The sequence below is a fragment of the Macaca mulatta genome, chromosome 12, assembly GCF_049350105.2.
Source record: "Macaca mulatta isolate MMU2019108-1 chromosome 12, T2T-MMU8v2.0, whole genome shotgun sequence".
NCBI lineage: Eukaryota > Metazoa > Chordata > Mammalia > Primates > Cercopithecidae > Macaca > Macaca mulatta.
The window spans coordinates 120,510,642-120,530,704 of record NC_133417.1 but is presented as its reverse complement, the minus strand read 5'-3'; the positions used below and the strand labels follow the sequence as shown (position 1 = coordinate 120,530,704).

General features: G+C 43.4%; 1 protein-coding gene and 1 pseudogene across 1 annotated transcript in view; both read right to left on the bottom strand.

The window, feature by feature from the left end:
- ATIC (5-aminoimidazole-4-carboxamide ribonucleotide formyltransferase/IMP cyclohydrolase) overlaps positions 1 to 11,623 on the bottom strand; it is a 37,896-nt gene extending 26,273 nt beyond the window's left edge. Inside the window, exons 1-4 of the mRNA XM_002808023.4 lie at positions 11,545 to 11,623; positions 11,092 to 11,218; positions 5,475 to 5,551; positions 3,980 to 4,046 (exon numbers count right to left, since the gene is read on the bottom strand). Coding sequence (XP_002808069.4) covers positions 3,980 to 4,046; positions 5,475 to 5,551; positions 11,092 to 11,218; positions 11,545 to 11,563 — 290 coding nt within the window. The 5' untranslated portion in view covers positions 11,564 to 11,623. The remainder of the gene's footprint in view (positions 1 to 3,979; positions 4,047 to 5,474; positions 5,552 to 11,091; positions 11,219 to 11,544) is intronic.
- Positions 11,624 to 19,358: 7,735 nt separating this feature from the next.
- On the bottom strand, positions 19,359 to 19,488 carry LOC114671658 (small nucleolar RNA U13; annotated as a pseudogene).
- Positions 19,489 to 20,063: the final 575 nt, after the last annotated feature.

The following is a 20,063-nucleotide window of genomic DNA, read 5'->3' as shown; positions in this document are numbered from 1 at the left end:
GTGCTGGATACACAGTACTCCCTCCACGTCACACTGCAACGCTGCTGCTTGCGTAACCTTAGCTACCCGGAACCACCAAGCCATCAAACATTTATAAAACATTTTAATAAAAGGATAAAGTACAAGATTACAGACAACATCCACATTTTGGAATGCGATCACTATTATTCAGAACATTAGAATTTAGATTCTTTTTCCAATGGATTGGTACAATGATGAAAAATATCAGAGCATTCTAAGGGTGAAACATTTGTTTTGCGTGCAGAGAGGTCATAAAAATGATGGTAACAGGAATGCCAAAAGAATAATTTAAAATACAGAAGTAATCTAAAATTAACAATCAGTGAAGTACAGTTCTACTCCTAGACCTGTAGTGTGAGGAGCTCTGGGGGCAGGCTCCCTAGCGAAACAAGCGTAACTTGAAAACTAATTAAAAACAAAAAAACAAAAAACAGAAGAACAGAAGAGAAGGGGAAACACTTTGCAGCTCATCTTTATTAAGTCTACTGCCCTCCTACTAAAACCAGACAAATGGCACAAGAAAACTAGAGACCAGTATCTCTTAGGTACGTACCTTCACACAAAAACCCTCAACAAAACACTAACAAACTGCATCTAGAAAAATCAAAAAACCACCTGATCATCTCAATAGATGTACAAAAAGGATATGACAAAATTCAGCTATTCATATAAAAATACTCAACTAATTAAAAATAGAAGGGAACTTACTGAACATGACAAAGTGTAAGAAAAACCCACAGCTAACATCATACTTGATGGTGAATGACTAAATACTTTTCCCCTAAACTCAGAAACAAGATAAGAGGCCAAGCCGGTGGCTCACGCATGTAATCCCAGCACTTTGGGAGGCCAAGCCAGGCGGATCACCTGAGGTCAGAAGTCTGAGACCAGCCTAGTCAATATGGTGAAACCCTGTCTCTACTAAAAATACAAAAATTAGTCGGGCAAGGTGGCACACACCTGTAATCCCAGTACTTTGGGAGGCTGAGGAGAGCAGATCACCTGAGGTTGGGAGTTCAAGACCAGCCTGACCAACATGGAGAAACCCTGTCTCTACTAACAATACAAAATTAGCTGGGCAAGGTGGCACACGCCTGTAATCCCAGTTACTTGGGAGGCTGAAGCAGGAGAATCACTTGAACCCGGGAGGCGGAGGTCAGTGAGCCAAGATCACGCAACTGCACTCCAACTCGGGTGACAAGAGCAAAACTCCGTCTTAAGAAAAGGAACAAAACAATAACATCCATTCTTACCACTTCTACTGAACACTGTACTAGAAGTTCTAGCCAGGGCAATTAGCAAAGAAAAGAAAATAAAAGGCATCAGGACAGGAAAGAAAGCAGTGAAGTTATCTCCATTTGCAGATGATATCATCTAGTATACCGAAAATCCCAAATTCACAAAAATAACCTCTTAGCACTAATAAATGAGTGCAGCAAAGCCACAGGATATATGAACAATATACAAAATTCAATTGTATTAAAATATACATTGGCAATGAATGAGAAAAAAATTAAGAAAACAATTCTACTTCACAAGACAATGTTAAAAGAAATTAAAGACAATCTAAATGAATAGAAAGACACCCCATGTTCACAGACTGGAAAATTTAATATTCTTAGGATGGCAACATTTCCCAAATTGATCTACAGATTCAACACAATCCCTATGAAAATTCCAACTGCGTTGTTTTGCAGAAATGGACAAGCTGATTCTAAAAATCATGTGGAAATACAAGGGACCCCGAAGAGTCAAAGCCATTCTTGAATAAGAAAAAGGAAGTTGGAGGACTCACACTTGCTGATTTCAAAATTTATTACCAACCTGTAGTAATAGTGTGGTACTGGCATAACAATAGGCACGCAGACCAAGGGTGCCAAGACCATTCGATTGGGCAAAGAACAGTCTTTTCAACAAACATTGCTGAGACAACTGGACAGCCACAAACAAAGTAAGACTTCTATTTCATGTCTGTATATAAAAATTAACTTAAAATGAAACAAAGACTAACACTATAATAACTAACACTAAAATAACTCTTAAAAGAAATGTACACAGGCTGGGTGCAGTGGCTCACGCTTGTAATTCCAGCACTTTGGGAGGCCGAGGCGGGTAGATCACCTGAGGTCAGGAGTTCGAGACCAGCCTGGTCAACATGGAGAAACCCCGTCTCTACTAAAAACACAAAACAATTAGCTGGGCGTGGTAGCGGGCACCTGTAATCCCAGCTACTTGAGAGGCTGAGGCATAAGAATCGCTTGAACCTAGGAGGCAGAAGTTGCAGTGAGCCAAGATCACACCATTGTACTCCAGCCCGGGCAACAAGAGCAAAACTCCATCTCAAAAAAAAAAAAAAAAAAAAAAGGAAGAAAGAAAGAAAGAAAATATACACAAAAATCTTCATCACTGAGGATTAGACAATAGTTTCTTAGATATGACACCATTAACACAAGCAACAAAAAAATAAATAAATTCAACATCATCAAAATTAAAAACTTTTGTGGGCTGAGCATGGTGGCTCACACCTGTAATCCCAGCACTTTGGGAGGCCAAGATGGGCGGATCACCTGAGGTCAGGAGTTCAAGACCAGCCTGGGATGTGGCAATTAATATGGTTTGGGATGTGTGTCCTCTCCAAATCTCATTTTGAAATGTGATCCCCAATGTTGGAGGTATGGCCTGGTGGGAGGTGACTGGGTCACAAGGGCAGATCCCTTATGAATGGCTTGGTGCCCTCCCCATAATGAGTCCTCACTCTGAGTTCATGTAGAGTTGGCTGTTTAAAAGAGCCAGGAAGGCCAGGCGTGGTGGCTCACACCTAATTCCAGCACTCTGGGAGGCCGAGGTGGGTGGATCATTTGAGGTCAGGAGTTCTGAGACCAGCCTGACCAACATGGTGAAACCCCATCTCTACTAAAAATAGTAAAAATGAACTGGGCGTGGTGACAAATGCCTATAATCTCAGCTACTCAGGAGGCTGAGGCAGGAGAATCACTTGAATGCGAGAGGCAGAGGTTGCAGTGAGCCAAGGTCGTGCAAATGAACTCCAACCTGAGCAACAGAGTGAGACCCTGTCTCAAAATAAAATAAAATTAAATTAAGAATAAAATTTAAAAAGTAAAAGAGCCGGGCAACTCCTCCTCTCCCTCTCTCTTGCTTCTTCTCATGTGATATGCCAGCTCCCCCTCTGCCTTCCACTGTGACTGTAAGCTTCCTAAAGCCCTTACCAGAAGCTGACGCTGGCAACATGCTTCTTGTACCGTCTGTAGAACCATGAGCCAAAATAAACCTATTTTTATAAATTACCCAGCTTCTAGTATTCCTTTATAGCAATGCAGGATAGACTAACACAGTAATGGTTGCACAACTTCTGTGAACCACTGCTTTGTACATTTTAAATTGGTGAGTTGTATGGTATGTGGATTAGATCTCAATAAAGCTGTTATGTATATTTAAGAGAAACAGCCAGTATCTTTATGCAAATAACTCAGTTAGTTGTGCAAGTTGATAATCCCTAATAGGAAAACCTGAAATCTGAAACGCTCCAAAATCTGAAATGCTCCAGAACCTGAAACTTTTTGCATGTCAACACGACACTCGGAGGAAATGCTCACTGGGGCATTTCGGATTTCTGAGGGATGCTCAACTGATATGTTATCGCAAATATTCCAAAATCTGAAGAAATCTGAAATCCAAGACACTTCTGGGTCCCAAGCATTTCGGATAGGGGATACTCAACCTATACATACTAAGATTTAGACTCTAACTTCCTAAAAACCTTAAGTATGTATTTTGGTTATATAAATCTGGCCAAACCAAAATGCTTACACACATACAAAGTCACACAGAAGGCAGGCAGTAAATGTCTACAGTGAGTAAGAAAAACCAGGGATACCAGGTCTGGCACAGTCTTTGTCATTGGTCATAATGTGTTCAAAGTTCAATTTCAGGTTTTTACCTTATAAGATTGAAATCAAGTCTGGTCATGTCAGCATTATCTTCTGGGATATTACGAGCCAGGATTCCTAATTTAACAAAGTTAAACAAAGTATTAGGTTCAAAAAACAAGTAAGATTAAGGAATTTCTTTCAACATAGTGTCTTCAATCAAATTAAATCCTCTTGATTAAAAACAAAATTTTTTTTTTTTTTTTTGAGATGGTCTCGCTCTATTGCCCAGGCTGGATTGCAGTGGCGTAATCACAACTCACTATAGCCCTAATCTCCAGGGCTCAAGCAATCCTCCTACCTTAGCCTCCCAAGTAGCTGGGACTACAGGCATGCACCACCACACCCAGCTGGTCTTTTTAATTTTTTAAAGAGAAGGGGGGTATTGCCGCATTGCCCAGGGTAATCTTAAACTCCTGGGCTCAAGCAATTCTCTTGTCTCAGCTCTCAAAGTGCTGGGACTACAGGCAAGAGCCACCATGCCCAGCATAATATTCTTAAAGAATATCAAACATATAGTTGAGGAGTTATCAAACAAAAAAATCAGGATTAACAGATATATTTGGCTGGCCACAGTGGCTCATGCCTGTAATATCAGCACTTTGGGAGGCTAAGGTGGGGGATTGCTTGAGCCCAGGAGTTTGAGACCAGCCTGGGCAACAAGGTAAGACCCCTTCCCTATAAAAAAATACAAGAATTAGTTGGTCATGGTGGCATATGCCTCTAGTCCCACCTACTTGGGAGGCGAAGGTGGGAGAACTGCTTGAGCCTGGGAGGCAGGCAGAGGCTATAGCGAGCCGTGATCGCACCACTGCACTCCAGCCTGGGCAAGAGTGGGACCCTGTCTCAAAAAAAAAAAAAAAAAAGGATACATTTAAAAATCTTTTCTTCAGTTCTTGCTCCCCTTTTCTTGAGCAATAAAATATAAAAAAGGTAAACAGAATTTTACAAAACTGTTTCTAGTTCCAGAACAGTCTATGCGTTCCTGTAAGTCAATGGATGTCTGATGATCTGTAGCCATTCAGCTTTATTCACCAAATTGTACCACAACTGACAAACTAGGATATCAGTTTCTTGTCACTTTGGTTTATATATAGTTCATTCTCAGGTGAATGAACAAATGCAAAGCACTTTGAAAAAACATTCTTTGGCAAGTCGGTTACATTGTGATGCTTCATTCTAAGTTTGAACTATTTTAAAAGTCTTTTCATACTATGAAATCTAAATATCTTCAGCCACTCGAGCAGGAAATACCAGCCTCTAAATTACGCATCAGGTGAGGACTAATAGCAAGCAGAGGAAAACAATCTGAATTCATCAAGTAGTAAGACAAGCCGGATTTTAAACCAGTTCTAACATATTATGAAATTTGCCAGCAACTTCATAACATTAACTTTATATGTAAATTTCTCTTGAGCCTTTTTCTTCCTTTATTTTAGGACGTTATCAACTAAAATATTCCTAGAAACCACTGACTGTTCTACACTAAAGATACCAACCACTTACCAGCATGCACTGCAGGATGCAAAGTTTTCACACGTCCCCCCAACATTTCGGGAAATCCCGTCAACTCGGAGACATCTCTGAAAAACAGATAAACAGAATAGTACTACTGGTGTGGATGAACTGTTATTTTACACTATTCAAAGCATCTACTGTTTTCATTTCAAGAGATTTTGAGCGTGAATTCAACAAGAAAATTCTGATTTTTTAAGTCTTTCACTATACTTGATTTCTTAAGTAAAATTCTATTTACTTTTAAAAAAAAAGGTTATTTAATATATTTCCTAACTGTTGTGTATGTTCAGGGATAATTGGTAACTATCACAGCATTGGTTTTATAATTTTCAGAGAATTTAGAAACTGAATCATAAGCCACACTCATTAAATATTACTAAGAAATACAACTGAGAAGTTGGCAGTATGTAACAAAAAGCATTAAAAATATCCTTGGCTGGGCACAGTGGCTCATGTCTGTAAACCCAGTATTTTGGAAGGCCGAGGCAGATGGATCACCTGAGTTGGGGAGTTCAAGGCCAGCCTGGCCAACATGATGAAACCCCATCGCTACTAAAAAAATACAAAAAATTAGCCGAGCGTGGTGGCTGGAACCTATAATCCCAGCTACTCTGGAGGCTGAAGCAGGAGAATCACTTGAACCCAGGAGATGCAGGTTGCAGTGAACCGAGATCATGCCACTGCACTCCGGCCTAGGCGACAGAGCAAGGCTCCAATCTCAAAAAGCAACAACGACACCACATGAAGATAGCGTATCAAGTGAGTGAAGACATAAAAGACTGTTTAATAAAGTGGTGTTGGTATTGGAATAACCGGTTAAAACCACACAAAAATACATTCCTTATGAATCAAAGGTTTAAGCATTTAAAAAATCATGTATGTAGCAAAATTAAATATGTATAATATTCTTTGCAATTATTAAACAAAGATTGAGAGGTCTGATTACAGAAATGTCAAATAAAAAGTTTTACATGGGGAAAAACAGTAAACTAGAAAAAATAATCACACAATGTGACAAAGGGTCAAGTGAAAGACTGTATTTAAATATTAATTTATATCACCAAGCTGACCCCTAGAAAGTTGTAACCATGAACACTCTGGCAGACTTTATAAGTTGTAATGGTGTGTAAAAATGTCCACAATATGTAAGAAAAAATAAAGCAGGGGCTGGATGGGGTGGCTCACACCTGTAATCCCAGCACTTTGGGAGGCCAAGGCAAATGGATCACCTGAGGTCAGGAGTTCGAGACCAGCCTGGCCAACATGGTGAAACCCCACCTCTACTAAAAATACAAAATTAGGCAGGCATGGTGGTGCACACCTGTAATCCCATCTACTCGGGAGGCTGAGGCAGGAAAATCGCTTGAACCCGGGAGGCGGAGGTTGCAGTGAGCCAAGATCACGCCACTGCATTTCAACCTGGGCAACAACAGCGAAACTCCATTTCAAAAAATAAATAAATAAATAAACAAACATAAATAAAGCAGTAAGCAAAACTGCATCTATTTTCTGTGTAAGCTATGAAATAAAGTGCATGCTTATAAAAATGCTAGAAGAAAAATATATTAACATGTTAAGAATTACAATCCATTTTTACTACCTTCTTTATAGTTTTCCACACTTTTGAATTTTCTACAATCAACATACATAGCTTTTTTTGAGATGGGATCTCACTATGTTGCCCAGACTGGAGTACAGTGGTTATTCACAGGTACAACTATAGTGCATGGCTGCCGAGAACTCCTGGGCTTAAGTAATCCTCCAAGTAGCTGAGACTATAATAAACACTTTAAAGCAGCAAGTTCTGCCAGTAAGATATGGAATTTCCTGGGTAGATACTCCTATTAAGGGGAGCCATTTGCAAAAGACTGGTGTTTGACCAATGACACACACAGTTCCAACATCCACAAACTGGTGACATAAATGTTTTCAAATTCAAAATTTCTTTTCCTGGGGTTCAGGAAATAAAATCCATTTCCTCCAAATGAAGACAGTCACTTAAAACTTAGAGAAGGTAGATTTATTTCTAGAATTAAACATTTGGGGTAATTAAAAAGCTTGCTACTCCTTTGAACTGAAGAATTTATACATAATCGCTGTAGTCTTGGGAAATAATTCTATGTATGCTCACTGCTGTATACTCACTAATTAAAATCCAATTAAAATCCATCAGTTTGCCTCATGGCGAGGTAATGGTTAACTTCCTGGGATAAAATGATTGTAGATAACAATACCCAAAAATATGCTCAGAAGCAGCCTCAGAACCAAGATCTTTTTTTTTTTTTTTTGAGACAGTGTTTCTTTCTGTCACCCAGGCTGGAGTGTAGTGACGGAATCTCAGCTCACTGCAACCTCCACCTCCCGGGTTCAAGCAATTCTCCTGCCTCAGCCTCCTGAGTAGCTGGGATTACAGGTGTGCACCACCACACCTGACTGATTCTTTTCTGTATTTTTAGCAGAGATGGGGTTTCACCATGTTGGCCAGGCTGGGCTCAAACTCCTGACCTCAGATGATCCGCCAGCCTCAGCCTCCCAAAGTGCTGGGATTACAGGCATGAGCCACTGCGCCCAGCCAGAACCAAGATCTTGTCCAGGCATCGTGGCTCACACCTGTAATCCCAGCACTTAGGGAGGCCAAGGCAGGCATAATTGCTTAAGCCCAGAAGTTCAAGGCCCGGGGGAAAACATGGTGAAACCATCTCTATTAAAAATACAAAAATTAGTCAGGCATGCTGGTGTGCACCTGTAGTCCCAGCTACTCAGGAGGCTGAAGTAGAAGGATTGCCTGAGCCTGGGAGTTCGAGGCTGCAATGAGCCATGATTGTGCCACTGCACTCCAGCCTGGGCGACAGAGCAAGACTCTCTCAAAAACAAACAAACAAACAAAAATCTAACTTTCTCCTGTCCTCTTGCCTCTCACCCTTCATTCTTCCCTGAAGTCACAGAAACCAGAACTTCTCTTCCCCAGGGCAGGTTACAGAATCTAGAACCCCTTTTCCTAAAGCCAGTCATAAGAATTAAACTTATGATTCTAACTTACCCCTGGCTTTCTGTCTAGGAGCTGGCCATAAAGAAATCCTCTTATCTCCTTGCCCAATAGTAGGACAGGAGACCCTGTTGGAGGGCAGGGTGGAGAAGGAATTTTAGAAATGCCAAGAAGAATCTGGACAAACAGGCTTTCCTGGCTTTCTCCACCTCAGTCTACTAGCATACAGCATATCCTTGCTGTCCAATCATACTTCTACCTTTCTGTGTATTCGCTGTTGAACCTAAACATAAAAATGGATGGTTTTCCCTCTATCTCTGGGTCTTCATTCTGAAGGCTCTCATGTCATGTAAAACTTTGTTAAATAAATTTGTTATGCTTTTCTCTTATAACCTATCTTCTCTTATAAAAATATTGGTCGTGACACCTTTCCACCCCTACAAAATCTTGGCCTCGGGTGTGGTGGCTCACACCTGTAATCCCAGCAGGCCAAGGCAGGCGGATCACTTGAGGTCAGGAGTTCGATATCAGCCTGGCCAACATGGTGAAACCCTGTCTCTATCAAAAATACAAAAAAATTAGCCGGGCATGGTGGCGGGCACCTGTAATCCCAGCTACTTGCGAGGCTGAGGCAGGAGAACTGCTTGAACCCGGGAGGCAGGGGTTGCAGTGAGCTGAGACAGTGCCATTGCACTCCAGCCTGAGCAACAAGAGCGAAACTCCATCTCAAAAAAAAAAAAAACTTGGCCTCTTACTAGCTGTGTAATCTCAAGCAAGTTACTTAACTACGTTGTGCTTAGTTTCTTTACCTATAAAATGGGGACAACACTACCTACACTAAAAAGTTGTTACAAGGACTATAAGAGTTTATATATGTAAAATACCACTGCAACTGAATAAAATACCACTGCAACTGAATAAAATACCACTGCAACTGAATGTGGCCTTTGTTGCAGAAAAACAAATGCTCCAAGTTGTTTACACTTCATTCAATGAACTTTACTGTGCTGGGTTCTAAATAAATCACTCATGGTGAACTTCTTACCCTTTCATAGAAGAGAAACACATTTACATTTCCAGTTTTGAAAGAAGATATGACCATAATGAAAGTAAGTGAGGAGTGGGTAGAGGTACAGAAATAAGACTTATCAGTTGACAGGTACCTAAAGTGGAAGACAGATACAGGACACAAGGGATCATTATATTTTTCTACTTTTGTGTCTGAAATGTTTCCATAATACAAAGTTTGGTGGGAAAAAAAAGAGACTACAGATGAGGATTTTGCTTAAAGAAGGTTCCATTACCATAGGAGGACCCAGTTTGGCCCAATGGAAAGAACACAGGTCTGGACTTCGAATTCTCATTCGGTTCCTGATGAGCAAAGAGCCAACTTGCCTGCCATGATTCTCACAGGTTTCCCATGAAAACCAGAGACAAGACACAAAAAGGCATCGGATAATATAAAATATGTGTTTGTTAACAAAGTAAGGCATGCTTACCATCTTGTTAAATTTAGGGAAGCTGTGTACTGCTCACATAGCTGAGAACTGCACAAAGAAAAGGTAGTAACCTACCTCTACATGGATCTAGAAACCAAGAAGCAAATTTTCCACATGACAACAAAAAGCAGACAGGCATCTTTCACCTCTTTCATTCTAAAATATGTTTCAGGGGTGGGCATCTCGTTCCTCCGAACTCTCACTGTCGTTTATTAAATAGCTATCCTACAGTCTTCTCCATTTTCTACCTTTCAGTAGACTTACTCCCTCTCCTACCAGAATGCCAGTCCTTGACGTCAGGAACGGCATCCTGCTTAATCACTTCTAAGTCCCTTCTTTCCACCGCCTAGTCAGCTAATGAAGGGCTTGTGAACGTGGGAATGAATGGTTTGCACCTTCATATGGTTACCGGAGATTCTAAGGGAAGGGAGGTAGATTGGAATCTTCATGATGTCAAGTTTTACTAACTCACCAAAGTAACTGAAGTTTTCCTGGAATAACAAGTGGCCCACCTACGTTAATCTGTTTAAGGAAGTGGCTAAGACTAGGGCCCTAAAATCAGGAACAGCACGGGTTCCAATCCTAGTTCTCCCTTACTCAACTCTTTAAACTTGTGCAGAAGTTGTTAAATCTCTCCAGTGTGTTGTCCAGGGTCTTTCTCTGTCACCCAGGATGGAGTGCAATGGTGCAATCTCGGCTCACCACAACCTCTGCCTCTCAGGTTCAAGCGATTCTCCTGCCTCAGCCTCCCCAGTAGCTGCGATTACAGGCGTGTCCCACCACAACGGCTAATTTCTGTATTTCAAGTAGAGAAGGAGTTTCACCATGTTGGCCAGGCTGATCTCGAACTCCTGACCCTAAGTGATCCGCCCACCTCGGCCTCCCAAAGTGCTGGGATTACAAGCGTCAGCCAACGCGCCCGGCCGTCCAAGGTCTTAAAAGTTAGTAAATCTCTCTGAGCCTCATTTTTGTCTTCCATAAAGTGGGGAAGTATTGCACCAACCTCACAGCGCTACTGGGAGGAGTAAGTAAGGCATTTATTTAGCTCCTGGTGCCTAGAATACAATACTTCCTGGTTAATGTGATCACACTCCTTTCTGATGAACTAGCTGTGCCTTACCTGACTGCCAGACCAGCATCCCTGAGAGCTTTTGCAGTCCCTCCGGAAGCGACCAGATTCAAACCAAGAGAGGTCAGGTTTCTTGCAAATTCCACAAGGCCGGTTTTGTCAGAGACACTAAATAAGGCTGAAAGAGAAGGCATTTTTTTCTCATGACTCGCAGCACTTTGCACTGTGGTCTGCAAGGCCTTGGGAGGGTCTGGGGGAGGAGACTCTCGAATCGCAGGGCCAGCACCTGGACCCAGCGTTCGCAGGCCTGGCCCGGGCCTCCTCAGGTCCTACACCCGCGACCTGCTCTAAGGCGGGCCACACGCAGGCTGGGGCCCGGCTGGGGAGCGGGGACGCTGGCTTTCGGGCCGCAGCGCCGCCCCTGCATGCCGGGTCCCGCCGCCGCCGCCGCCGATGGCGGGAGCTTGGGGGGCCACGAACCGCGCCGCTCCACTAGGGCCTCACCGAGCTGGCCAGGAGCCATGGCTGCAGGAACTGGGTTCGGGGCGAGCTGGAGGCAGCAGCGACTGCACCACGTGCGAAGGGAGGAGGGAGGACTGGATGTGCGGCTCAGGAAACGGGTGGGCGGAGCTGTCTCCGGGCTTGTCACGTGGCCCGCCGGCCAGGTTCAGCGCTCTGCGCTGCTTAGTTTCAAACGCAAGATCCGCGCCCCAGGGCGGAAGGGAAAGGCCGGGTGGGGCGGGGCTCTGCCTGGCGCGCCTGGGCGGGGTGCTTGGGCTGGAAGGGATCCTGCCTGCGAGCCCAAAGTCCCGGCTTGGGAGCCGCGATCTACCCACGCCCCCAAAGTGAGGCCACCCCACGGCCTCTGGGGCAAACGCCTGTTATTCTAGGAAGCCTGTCCCCAGAGGCTGGAATGTACATAAAAGTGCCAAAGCACCCATGCTGAAAACAAACTAAACAAAAGGAATAGTTCACATAGCGGCAAAGCTGGAAAGTATCTGGACAGTTATTTACCATCCTCCGTTTTGTTTGTTGCTGTTTGTTGGTTTTTGTTTGTTTGTTTTGTTTTGTTTTGAGATGGAGTTTCGTTCTTGTTGCCCTGGCTGGAGTGCGATGGCGCGATCTCGGCTATGTCACATGCAACCTGCAACCTCAGCCTCCCGGATTTAAGAGCTTCTCCTGCCTCAGCCTCCCAAGTAGTTGGAATTATAGGTAGGCGCCACGATGCCTGGCTAATTTTTGAATTTTTAGTAGACATGGGGTTTCACCATGTTGGCCAAGCTGGTCTCAAACTCCTGACCTCAGGTGATCCGCCTGCCTCAGCCTCCCAAAGTGCTGGGATTACAGGAGTGAGTCACCACGCCCAGCCTGTTTTTTGTTTGTTTGCTTGCTTGTTTCTTTGTTTTGAGACAGGGTCTCGCTCTGTCTCCCAGACTGGAGTGCAGTGGCGTGATCTTGGCTCACTGCAACCTCTGCCTCCCGGGTTCAAGCGATTCTCCTGCCTCAGCCTCCCAAGTATCTGGCCTTACAGGCACTCACCACCACGCCTGGCTAATTTTTGTATTTTTAGTAGAGATGGGGTTTCGCCATTTTGGCTAGACTGGTCTCGAACTCCTGACCTTAGGTGATCCACCCGCCTTGGCCTCTCAAAGTGCTGGGATTGCAGGCGGAAGCCACCACGCCCAGCCTAGAATCAATTTTTTGACCTCCAAATATGTTAACCCTTTGCTCTGAACACTTTTCACATTCCTACGAGGAATATATTAAGATTATCGCAGTGTCTTCAGTCTGTGCGCCAACTTTGAATTTAAAAAGGAAATTTCCTTGGCCAGTCACTATTAGGTTTTTACAGGAAATTGAAAGCAGGGAAAGGAGAAAACAATGCTGACATTTATTGATAAGGGGAAATAAACAGTTGCTTAGGCATCAGGCATTTGTCTGTTGTGTGAATTACAAATACTTATTCGATTCAATACATTTTTATTGAGCCGTTTCTGCCTGGATGGCAGAAATACAGTGTCAGAAGACCTAATCACCTAAGCACTGTCCTCGAGGAGCTCACGATGGAATGAAAATGTAGACACATGATGTATAACTAAAAAATATTAATAGAGGCCGGGCGCGGTGGCTCACGCTTGTAATCCCAGCACTTTGGGAGGTGGAGGCGGGCGGATCATGAGGTCAGGAGATCAAAACCATCCTGGCTAACACGGTGAAACCCCGTCTCTACTAAAAATACAAAAAAATGGCCGGGCGCGATGGCTCACGCCTGTAATCCCAGCACTTTGGGAGGCCGAGACGGGCGGATCACGAGGTCAGGAGATCGAGACCATCCTGGCTAACACGGTGAAACCTCGTCTCTACTAGAAAATACAAAAAACTAGCCGGGCGAGGTGGTGGGCGCCTGTAGTCCCAGCTGCTCGGGAGGCTGAGGCAGGAGAATGGCGTAAACCCGGGAGGGGGAGCTTGCAGTGAGCTGAGATCCGGCCACTGCAGTCTAGCCTGGGCGACAGAGTGAGACTCCGTCTCAAAAAAAAAAAAAAAAAGCAAAAAAAATACAAAAAAATTAGCCGGACGTGGTGGCGGGCGCCTGTAGTTCCAGCTACTCGGGAGGCTGAGGCAGGAGAATGGCAGGAACCCGGGAGGCGGAGCTTGCAGTGAGCCGAGATCACGCCACTGCACTCCAGCCTGGGCGACAGAGCCAGACTCCGTCTCAAAAAAAATTAGCCGGTCGTGATGGTGGGCGCCTGTGGTCCCAGCTACTCTGGAGGCTGAGGCAGGAGAATGGCGTGAACACAGGAGTCGGAGCTTGCAGTGAGTCGAGATCGCACCACTGCACTCCAGTCTGGGCAACAGAACCAGAGTTTGTCTCAAAAAAAAAAAAAATTAATAGAGAAAACACGGCACTAAACTGATTTTGTAGAGCTTCTTTCATTACAGACTCTTTCATTTACAGATGTTTATTCTGGGGCCTGATGCGGTGTCTCATGCCTGTAATCCCAGTGCTTTGGGAGGCAGAGATAGGAGAATCACTTGAGGGCAGGAGTTTGAGGCCAGCCTGGGCAACATAGTGCATGCCTGCAGTCCTAACTGCTTGAGAGGCTGAGGTGGGAGGAGTTTGAGGTTACAGTGAGCTATGATTGCAGGGCTGCATTTCAGCCTGGGCTACAGAGCAAGACCCTGTCTCTTAAAATTTTTTAAAAAATAACAGGCTGGGAGTGGTGGCTCATGTCTGTAATCCCAGCACTTTGGCAGGCTGAAGCAGGTGGATCACTTAAGGTTAGGAGTTCGAGACCAGCCTGGCCAACAGGTGAAACCCCGTCTCTAATAAAATACAAAAAGTGGGTCGGGCACAGTGGCTCACACCCGTAATCCTAACACTTTGGGAGGCCAAGGCAGTTGGATTGCCTGAGCTCAGGAGTTCAAGACCATCCTAGGCAACATAGTGAAACACCGTCTCTACTAAAAACATACAAAAAATTAGCCGGGCATGGTGGCGGTGCCTGTAAACCCAGCTACTCAGGAGGCTGAGGTGGGAGAATCGCTTGAACTGGGAGGTAGAGGTTGCCATGAGCCGAGATAGTGCCTCTGCACTCAAGCCTGCACCTACAGAGCGAGACTCTGTCTCAAAAAATAAAAATAAAGATATTTACTTTGATTAATTCTCCCATAGTTTTAGAATCCCGACTTGATAGGACTTAATATGTTAATGACAAAAAGAGTAAATGAGTTTTTTACTAGCTTTGTGATCCTGGCCAAGTCCCTCCATCTTTTGGGGACCTTTGTTGCTTTACCTGTAATATGGACATAGTATTTTTTCTGCAGTCTTCATCATCTTTTAAGAAGCAAATTTAAGTACAGGTAGTCTACTGAAAGTACAAACTGCAAAGAGACTAATAAGAGTAAAATAGAGGTGTAATCTCCTTCTCGGTTCCCTTGGTCTGGCTAATCAGGTATCTTTCGGGGCACCAAAGTATGTCTTCAAAGATCTAGTCACCAGCAAGCTAGTGTTTTAGAAAAGGGAGATGTTCTCACAAAGATGAGAATGCATCTTTCACCAATGGTTTATTGCAGAATTATTGTTTCAGAAAGACAGAAAGGGTGTGTATACACTATAATGATTACATTTTCATTTCTTTTCTTCTTACTTCACATACCTCCCAAAGGAAACTTGAAGACCCTGAAATCATATTAATATACCTTAAAATATTTAATGTACATGAATTGTTTCAGTTCTTTGGAGGTGTTATAATCTGGTTTTGCCCCTATGCTGTTTGTTTCTTGTGTAAACTCATCACTTTCTCTGAAAAACCTCCATCTCCCTTCCAAATCTTGGATCTCCTATTGGACTCTAAGGATTAATAAAGCTGTGCCATCTTGGGCTGACTTGCTCCAAGGGTTTGTCCACTCAAGTGGATGTAGTTTGTCATATAAAGTGATTCCCAGGAGCTTGGTACAAAATTCCTCTCTATTGTGGTTCAGAAGATTAAACGAATTTATGACCTATTATGAAATTCTAACATTTTTCTTGAAGGTCCTGGAAGTGTTTGGAAATATAAAGCTGACAATAATACAAAGAATGAATTGGAATAGTAGGGAGTAGAGAAACTGGTTAGGAAGGTTTTGCATCCACTCACACATAAGAAGGTGGAAAAGAGGTGATCTATGTGAGACAACTCAAAAGAGGTACAATTAGCAGGATGAAGGGATAAATTAGATATAGGAAATATTAGAAAAAAGTAAGGATGACTCCATCAGTTCTTGCTTTAAAATATAAAAATATATGTAAGAGAAAGAACAGTTGTGGCATGTGTTTATTTTAATTTAAGGTCAGTGTCAGCGGTTCGGTAAATATGTTTGCGTTTCTAAATATTGATTTTAAAGTCTAGATACTTGGTGGACACAGTTAAAATCATACAGCAAATTGTTGGCAATACAAATGAAATTCAGGAATAAAAGTGAGGTTAGAGATAAATAAATGTGGAAAGTTAATGAAATTCAAGTAGTGGTTGAAGCCTAGAAGAAGATAAGCTTACTTAATTAGGTCTAACAGATAACCTGAGCGAGAAAAAAAGCAAAAGAAAGAAAATTCATTCAGGAAGGCATTTAATGTTTTTCGGTTTTTTGAGACCAAGTCTTGCTCTATCACCCAGGCTGGAGCGCAGTGACGCGATCTTGGCTCACTGCAACCTCTGCCTTCTGGGTTCAAGCAATTCTCCTGCCAAGTAGCTGGGATTACAGGTACATGCCACCACGCCTGGCTAATTTTTATAGTTTTAGTAGAGACAGGGTTTCACCATGTTGGCAAGGCTGGTCTTGAACTCCTGACCTCAAGCGATCTGCCCATCTTGGCCTCCCAAAGTACGAGTATTACAGGCATGAGACACTGCAGCCAGCAGATGAGGAGACACTTTGTCCTTTTGGATAAAATAGAGCAGAGAAGAGAGACAGGGCAGAGGTAGCTGCACCTTTAAGAAGGCTTGGCAGAGAATTCCTTACTGACAAGGTACATTTGAGTAAGGACTGGAGGGCTGGGTGGGGGATAACAAGCCACAGGGCATTTGAAGGAGAAAGTTCCTGGCGGTGGGAACAACAAGTGCAAAGGCCATGCATAGCGAGTGTGGCTGTAGTGTCTAAGGAATGTCAGGAAGGGCAGTATGGTAGCAACAGAGGGAACTTCACTAGGAGAAGGAGGACACAGTGTCAGCAATCAGGTTGGATAAGGCTGTATGGGCACATCGTAAAGACTTTGGCTTTTATTCTGAATGAGAAAGGAAGCCCTTGGAGAGTTTTGAGAAGGAGTGACATCTAATTTACCTCTTTCACACACTCACTCTGGTTACGAAAGCTCTCACAGTAATCTAGAACCTTAAAACTAGGTGAAACATGAGGGTGGCATGGCCCAGAGTGGCAGCAGTGGACGTTGGAGGAAGTAATTAAATGCCAGATACATTTTGAAGGAAGACCAATAAGATTTGTTAACAAATTGGATGCCAAGTGTGAAGGGAAGAGAAGGAGCATGGACGACCTCTTGTAGAACCGGAAGAATAAAGTTGACATCAGCTGAAAATGGGAAGGATACAAATGTAGTAGCCCTGGGGGGAAGACAGAGTTAAGTGTAGGACACTGGATACCTAGGATACTGTGTGTCAAATACTGCCAGTAGGTCAAGTCTGATGAGGACTGAGCGTGACCATTAGATGTTGGATTATCCTGACAAGGACACATTTGGGGAAGTGGTACAGATGAGGATCTGGCTGGAGTAGGTTCAAGAGAGAATGAGGGGGCTGAGCATGGTGGCTCACACCTGTAATCCCAGCACTTTGGGAGGCTGAGGTGGGCAGATCATTGAGGTCAGGAGTTTGAGATCATCCTGGCCAATATGGTGAAACCCGTCTCTACTAAAAATGCAAAAATTAGCTGGGTGTGGTGGGGTGTGCCTGTAATCCCAGCTACTTGGGAGACTGAGGAATGAGAATCACTTGCATCTGGGAGACTGAGGTTGCAGTGAGCCGTTGCACTCCAGCCTGGGCAACAGAGTAAGACTCCATCTCAGAAAAAAAAAAAGAGAGACAGAATGAGGGAAGGAATTGGAGATTTGAAATAGAGATGACACTTTTAAGGAGTTTTGCTCTTAAACAGGGTTTGTCAACCTCAGCAGTATAGACATTTTGGAGCAGATAATGCTTTGTTGTGTGTGGCGGGGGATGGGGGGGTGCATCGTGCACATTTGAGTATGTTTAGCAGCATCCAAGGCTTCTACCACTAGATACCAGTAGCACCCCACTCCAGTTGTGACAACCGGAAATGTCTTCCGACGTTACCAAATGTCTTCTGTGGGAAAAACTGCCCCCAGATGAGAACCGCTACTCTAAAAGGAGTGTAGAGGAGTAGCATGGTAGCTGGTGGTGCAAGTGGGTCCAGGGAGCTTATTGATATTTTGGTTTTGTTTTTTTGACATAGGGTCTCACTCTGTTGCCCAGGCTGGAGTACAGTGGTGCTATCACAGCTCACTGCAGCTTTGACCCCCCGGACTCAAGATCCTCCTGCCTCAGCTTAGCAAGTAGTTGGAACTACAGATGCAGGCCATCACATCTGGCTAATTTTTGTAAAGACTAGGTCTCACTGTGTTACTCTGGGCTTAAGTGAGCCTCCTGCTTTTGGCCTCCCAAAATGTTTGGATAGCAGGTGTGAGCCACCACACTCAGCCTTGTTTTTTCTTAATCTGAAAGAATAAATACTCACATTTGTATGTCTGTAACACTGACTGATTCAGTAGGGAAGAGGGAAATGTGATAATGCAAGAGAAATGCAAGTCTTATTGTAGAGGGATCTACCTAGGGACTGTCAGCGGGGAGTGAAAAGCTTCTACAAGGAAATAATTTTTTCTTTTTTTTAGACAAAGTTTCACTCTGTTGCCCAGGCTGGGTGCGGTGGCACGATCTCAGCTCACTGCAACCTCTGCCTGCCGGGTTCAAGCGATTCTCCCACAGACGTACACCATCACACCCAGCTAATTTTTGTACTTTTAGTAGAGACAGGGTTTATCCATGTTGGCCAGGCTGGTCTTGAACTCCTGGCCTCAAGTGATCCACCCACCTCAGCCTCCCAAAGTGCTGGGATTACAGGCATGAGCCACGGCCCCCAGCCTCTGCCTCTTATTCTAGATTACTTATGTCAACCACTTAACTCCAGTCTCTATCATATCTCACACTTGGCTGAATAGCCACCATCAGCATTAATAGTTGTTATAGCTTTCTCAGCACCTGGACTCCTACTACCAATGTTTCTACAAATAAAATATCAGAATGAATCCAAGAACAAATAGATCTTATGTTACCTCTCTCTCTAAAGGCTTTCTTGATTGCTGTATCCTCCATGTGGTGGATTGATTCTTTCCCCTTTTTTGATCCAGGAGCTTATTTAATTGTAACACCTGTATCATTGAATTTCACTCATTTGTCTGTTTCCTTTCTTCCTTTCTTTATTTTTTAAATGTTAGACAGGTAATGTGCTGATGTACTGATGTTGTAACAAGGTTGTTTTTTGTTTGTTTGTTGTTTTTGAGATAGAGACTTGCTATGTTGGCCAGGCTGGAGTGCAGTGACACAATCTCGGCCCACTGCAACCTCAGTCTCCTGGGTTCAAGAGATTCTTGTGCCTCAGCCTCCCAAATAGCTGGGATTGTGGGTGCAGGCCACCATGGCTAGCTAATGTTTGTATTTTTAGTAGAGACAGGTTTTGCCATGTTGGCCAGGCTGGTCTTGAACTGCTGGCCTCAAGAAATCCACCCATCTTGGCCTCCCAAAGTGCTGGGATTACAGATGTGAGCCACCATTGTAACAGGGTTTGAGGAAGGTACTTCTCACAGAAGCATCTGAAAACCCAAAGCAAAGTTTTCAAAGCATTTGAAAACCCAAACATCATGCTTATGAACTGCAAAAGGATCACACTTATTTCTTTACAAGCTGTCTGCCCCTTCATGCTGAACCCCTCTTTATGGGCAGGGACTACATTTTATTTCTCTGTGCTTATCTGAGTGCCTAATACAATAACTAGTAGATAACACACTAACTATAGACACTTAAAAGATCTATCTCTACTACTCTCTACTCTTAGTCTCCGTCACCTCCAATTCATGGACACAGATATTCATTCACAGAGATCTGGGGACCTGGTTCACAGTCTTTGTGTTCTACCTCAACTCCTACGTTATTTTGGTAAGGTCAATATCCCCATCAATGGCTCATTGAATATCCTTGCGTTTCAATTTTCTGATTCCAAGAATGTGTGGGTGTTAATTCCTTAGAACTATCCTTGAGAAAGTCCTACAATTATGTTATTATAATTAGAGTTTCAATATGAGTTTTTACCTATTAATGACATTAAAACCAAATAAAAATATATTGTTTTAGGTGAACTATAATTTATTGTCCAAACCAGAACAAATTTTACAATCTCTGCCTCTTAGTTTGATTGTTTAGTCCATTTACATTTAATGTTTTTTGTTGGTGGTGGTGGTG